The sequence below is a fragment of the Neophocaena asiaeorientalis genome, unplaced genomic scaffold (genome assembly GCF_003031525.2).
Source record: "Neophocaena asiaeorientalis asiaeorientalis breed wild unplaced genomic scaffold, Neophocaena_asiaeorientalis_V1.1 scaffold476, whole genome shotgun sequence".
Classification (NCBI taxonomy): domain Eukaryota; kingdom Metazoa; phylum Chordata; class Mammalia; order Artiodactyla; family Phocoenidae; genus Neophocaena; species Neophocaena asiaeorientalis.
The window spans coordinates 10755803-10761090 of record NW_020172178.1 but is presented as its reverse complement, the minus strand read 5'-3'; the positions used below and the strand labels follow the sequence as shown (position 1 = coordinate 10761090).

The following is a 5288-nucleotide window of genomic DNA, read 5'->3' as shown; positions in this document are numbered from 1 at the left end:
GGGAGGGGAGGGACGGGAGGTGGGTGGAACGGCTTCCTGACCATCCACCGCCAGAAGACCAGCTCCCGGCGCCGCCACTCGAGGGCCGCCTGCAGCCGTGCGTTCTCCCTCTCCAGCCTCTGTAGCAGCTGCAACGCAAACCAGTAAGGCCGCAGAGTCAGAGAACCCAGTGCGCCTGGGACCCTGCACACCCTGCCCACCGCCTCTGGCTCAGTCGCCTTGGCTCACCCGGCCCACCTGCGGCCTGAGCCACCTCCCTGCAGGGCAAGGCACGGCACGGCAGGACAGGGCGCGGCACGGCAGGGCAGCCTCACCTCCAGCACACGCAGGCCAAGCCTACCAGGCCTCTGACCACACCAGTGATCCGCCAGCCCCCCACAAGCGTGGGTCCCGCAGCGTCGGCGGCTGAGTCCTGGTGCCCCCTCACTTGGGACTCCACCCCACATCCCCCGCTGACTGAGGGCTGCAACCCGGAGGCTTCGGGTGTACGGGCACGCCCCGGATGGGGGAGACTGACGGGTTCTGGGAATCCCTCCCTGTAGTCCCCTGGAGCCCAAAGGCAGGGCAGGGGCTGCACGGCGCCCAGCTTGGAGGCGACGGAGGACAGACCAGGGGCCAGGGTGGAGAACACAGCCGCGCAGACCCCCCAGCCCCTCCCTGCAGGCACGGCCCGAACAGCCCCGCACCTGCGGACCCCGCAGTCCGGTGCACGGGCACGTGCTCCCGTCCCGCCTGCTGAGGCCACTGCGGCCTCAGGAAGCCGGACAGGGGCAAGGCCAGGCACGGTCCACCCCAAGGGCCCACGGCAAGCTGCGGAGAGACAGATGGGCCCCAATGGGACGGCCCAGGCCAGCACCCGCTGTGCTCCTCTCTGAACACAGCAGCCAGCACAGTGACCCAGCCTCCGGCACCGCTCCTTCTAGAAGGGAGCCAGGAGTGTGCTCTGGGGCCGGGACAAACGGCCAGACAAGAGCCCTGCCAGGCCTCCACTCACAGAGGCTGGTGCCCGAGCCATGCGCACCAGCGTGCCTGCCAGGCAACCAGGGGATGCACGTGGTTGGACAAGGGGCTCCCGGGCCAGGGGGCCAGACGGGGGCAGCCTTGAGCACCAGGCCAAGGGCCCAGCCCATGGCCAGGGGAGCAGGGAAGGCAGGCCTGCGGTAAGAATCGCCCTGTGGTCTGGGGGAGGGCTGCGGACATGGGAGGGCGGAGCCCACATGCCCACACCACACACACACCCCCGCCCCCGCTACACACACCTGCTGGCCCGTGAGAAGAGCAGCTTACTCAGCTCCCAAGAACAGTCCCAGAGGGTGTCCACACCCCCACGTCCCAAGCCACAATATAAGACTACAGGCCCAGCCAGTAACCAAGGATGCTGCCCAGCCACTCCACAGCATGCCTGGCCACTGACACGGCAACAAGAGATCATTCCAGAAGCTCATGGGACCCATCCCAAGAGCGCAGCCCCTTCAGGTCAGCTGGTCCAGGCTGCCACCAGCTTCTCATCCAGAATCCTTGGAAGGAAGCCAACTGTCCCCATCCACCTGGCCACACTGTTTTCAGTCCTGGGGCACCAACATGCACCACTCTCCAGGAGGAGGGGAGTCGTACCTGCCCAGGCCCCCCACAGAGGCTGGGGTCCCAGGCAGCACCAGGCTGGAGCCGGCACAGCCTCTGCTCTACTCAGACCAGGGAGGGGACCAGGGGCAGGAGGCCTGCGCCTCGCTGAGTCACCCCTGAAAGGGAACAGAGCCAAGGGCATCTCAGTACGCCCAGAAGCTGCCTCAGCACCTCCAGGGCCAAGCACGGCCTCGTCCAGGTAAAGCCAGGAACGCAGGCCGGGCAGGCACCCCCAGGTGGCCGCCCTGACCCCACGGTGGGGACACAGACCCCAAGGAGCATGCGGGTCTACAGGCGGGATCTGCTGGGCCTGCCCTGAGCCTCAGCCCTCCTACCCAGCCAAGTGTCCCAGGGCCAGGCACTGCCAGCCTCACACTCTGGGCAGGCCAGGGCCCAGCACAAGTAATGGCCAGCCCTGGGCCTGTCCCAGGACCCACTGGCAAGGTGAGCCCAAGGGAAGGAAACAGTGATGATGGATGGGGGCTCCTGAAAAGAAGGTCAGTAGAGTGTGGGGCAGCGCCAACCCCCACCTCCCCATCAACAGGTGACACATGCCCAAGCTCAAGGTACCCACACCGTCAGCTCGGACCCTTGAACAGTCTTCCTTAATTCCAGTGGCCCCCCTCGCTGGCTGCCAGCCCGGCCCAGACACCTGTGTTCTTCCCACTGCCCAAAGTGTACCCAGCCACGTGCACACACAGCAGCACTGGCTGCTCTGGGGGCAAGAGAGGCCCTGAGGTTGCACGTGTCTCCTACATAGGCAAGGGGGTGAGCTTGGGGACTTCCCTGGTGGTCCAGTGGGTAAGACTCCGTGCTCCCAAAGCAGGGGGCCCAGGCTCAATCCCTCGTCAGGGAACTAGATCCCGCATGCTGCAACTAAAGAGTCCACATGCCACAACTAAGGGTCCGCGTGCCGCAGTGAAGATCCTGCACGCCGCAACAAAGGTCTCACATGCCGCAACTAAGTATGCCGCGCAGCAACTAAGCCCGTGCGCCACAACTACTGAGCCTGCGTTCCACAACTACTGAAGCCCGCGCACCTAGAGCTCCGCAGCAAGAGAAGCCACTGCAATGAGAAGCCCGCGCACCGCAATAAAGAGTAGCCAGCCCCCGCTCGCCACAAGTAGAGAAAGCCTGCATGCAGCAACAAAGACCCAACGTGGCCATAAATAAATAAATAAACAGATAGATAGATAAATAGATAAATAAATACTTTTTTAAAAGATGGTGAGCTTGGCTAACACCCACAGCTCAAAGCTGGTCTGCTGTCTGGGTCCCCCACCCTCCCAGGTTCCTTCTCACCTTGGGCCACGCCCACCTTGGTCCCACCAGCCCTCACCTGACGGCCACCCTCCGGGTCTCTGAGCAGCTCCGTTTCGGTGACAGACAGGTGGCCAAGGCTGCGGTCGCTGTGGCAGCCACGGGTATATGAGTGGATCTGAAACAGGCAGTGCAGACCCCAGGCTGAGAAGGTGGGCGCCTCCCCACCGCCAGCGCTAGGCAAGGACCTTACAGATAAGGAAACGGTTCAGAGAGGGTCGGGCCCAGGAGAGTAGTCAGCACTGCTGGGAGGCTGGCCCAGGGCCCAGTACCCACCAGGAGGCCCATGCAGAGGGAGGGGCACCCCACCCAGCTCCCAGGGGTGCAGTATAGGTAGAGTGGGGTGCCCCTGCTTCCCCCTCAGCTCATCAAGTGCGAGGCCCATGTGGTGGCGGAAACAGTGAGGCCAGTGGCAGGGACACAGACACAGGGAGGGCACCCCAGCAAGGTGAGGCCTGAAGGCAGCAGGGAGGCTAACTGGTGGGCATGTCCCACACAGACGAGCAGCTGGAGCCCAGACAAGAGGCAGTGAGGGGTCCCAGGAAACGCTAGCTGAGCAAAAGACCCTCTCCCAGGGGCAGAGCACAAGGCGGGGTGTTCCAGCACCAGAGAGCCCTGCGCTGGTGCGAGCCCTGGGCCACCTGCCCAGCCACCGCTCAGCCCAGACCATGCACTGGACCTGTGGGGACACCTGTGCCCCGACAGCTAAGCCCTACCAGCCTTCGGAAGCCCGCAGGAGCTGCCCACCGCCCGTGAGCCCACACCCAGGACGCGGTGGGAGGGGTGCCTTCCTCGCCACCTCGTCTTCAGGCAGCAGTGGCTCCCCAGGGCCCACTTCGGTGCTCAGTGACATAGTCTGAAGCTTCTAGGGAGTTCTGGGGACAGGAAGGTCGACCCTGCAGGCTCCCTGCCCCCCTGATTCCCTGCCCCATAGATGTCCAGCAACACCTGCTCTAGGCCCCCTCCTGGACAACCTGGAGCCCTAGGGTCAGGCTCTGGGCCACCCCAGGCTGTGCCCAACAGGTCAGCTCCCAGCCAGGCCTGGGAAGGCCCACATTCAGCCAAAGGCTGGGCGCCAGCCTGAGATGGGAATGCTGGACAGGCCTCTATAGCACAGAGGACAACTGCCCCTGGGTGGACAACGCATGCGTGGCACTACCTTGCCCAGGAGGGCGCACTGCTCCTGCTGACTGGCCATCAGGTTTCGCCACCGGAACCGCAGCTTTCCCATCAGCCACTGCAGGTGGCGGATGTCCACACAGCCGTCTGCTTCCACACTGGGGGCAGGAGGGCCAGGGCTGGCCAGGGCCTCGCACTGGGGAGGGGGCAAGGGACACGCACTGCTCTCACACCCCAGGCAGAGACCACGAAGGGGAAAGGGAAAGGAAGCCCCTGGGAGTGAGAGCCAAGAGATCCCGGGGGGGCCCCAGGAAGAGCTGGGTCAGGAGCCTGTGGGCACGTCCCCGGCCCTCACCTGCCTCCGTGTGCTCACCCGGGCATTTGGGGCAGCAACACTGACCCCCACAGGGCTGACCCCGCCGGTCCGGTGCCCACACCCAGGATTCCCGCCCGGGCTGGGCGCGGCTCACACTCATCCCCCACCCACCTCGCACACGGGCATCTCGTCTCCCAGCTGCACGCGGTTCTGGGTCAGCAGCCGCTCGGGCAGGGGCCCGCGGGCCAGGAGCCAGGCCAGGGCCAGCAGCAGCTCGCGGCCGCCCTGGGAGCCGTCGTCCGGGAGCTGTGCCAGGGCCCGCCTAGGGTAGCCCTGGGTGCGCAGCGCCAACTTCACAGAGCGGACCTGGGCCTCTGCGGTAGGAGACGCCAGCTCAGGAGGGACACCCACTGGAGGTGACGCTACCCAGACTCCTAAGGGACCCCCGCGGGACGCAGAGCAGAGACCATGCTTGGAAGGGACTAGCAGGAGCATTGGGACCTAACCTGGAGGCGGGAAGGGGAGGGGCTCACGCGGGGGGACGGGGTGTCTCATCGGGGAGGAGGGGAAGTGGGCGGGGCCTTACGGAGGGCTGTCCCGTGGTCGTGCAGTGGGCGGGGCTCTGGGTGGGCGGGGCTAGAGCCTTACCAGTCGGGCCTTACAGGAAGGCGGGCCTTACCCGGGGAGAATGAGGCTGAGGCGCCGTCGGCCAGCTGCGGCGAGAGCACGCGGAAGAGCAGCCGCCAGAGCGCGGGGGCCTGCGAGGATCAAAGAGCGACGGTCAGCGGGGCTGGCGGCGTCCCTGCCTCCTCCCGGAGCCCTACTGGCCCCAGCCGCCTGCCCTGCTGGCCTCACCGCCTCCGGACGGTCGAACTTGGCGCGGCGGAAGGTCTCGGGGCTGGGTCCGGCG

At 66.0% G+C, this 5288-nt stretch overlaps 1 protein-coding gene across 2 annotated transcripts in view; it reads right to left on the bottom strand.

The window, feature by feature from the left end:
• TEDC1 (tubulin epsilon and delta complex 1) overlaps positions 1-5288 on the bottom strand; it is a 12141-nt gene that overhangs the window by 3908 nt on the left and 2945 nt on the right. The window contains exons 2-6 of one of the 2 annotated variants that reach the window (XM_024758831.1): positions 5027-5136; positions 4550-4752; positions 4103-4258; positions 2963-3061; positions 42-128 (exon numbers count right to left, since the gene is read on the bottom strand). In XM_024758831.1, the coding sequence (XP_024614599.1) occupies positions 42-128; positions 2963-3061; positions 4103-4258; positions 4550-4564 (357 nt within the window). In that variant the 5' untranslated portion in view covers positions 4565-4752; positions 5027-5136. The remainder of the gene's footprint in view (positions 1-41; positions 129-2962; positions 3062-4102; positions 4259-4549; positions 4753-5026; positions 5137-5288) is intronic. The other variant, XM_024758838.1, reaches the window with a different exon arrangement.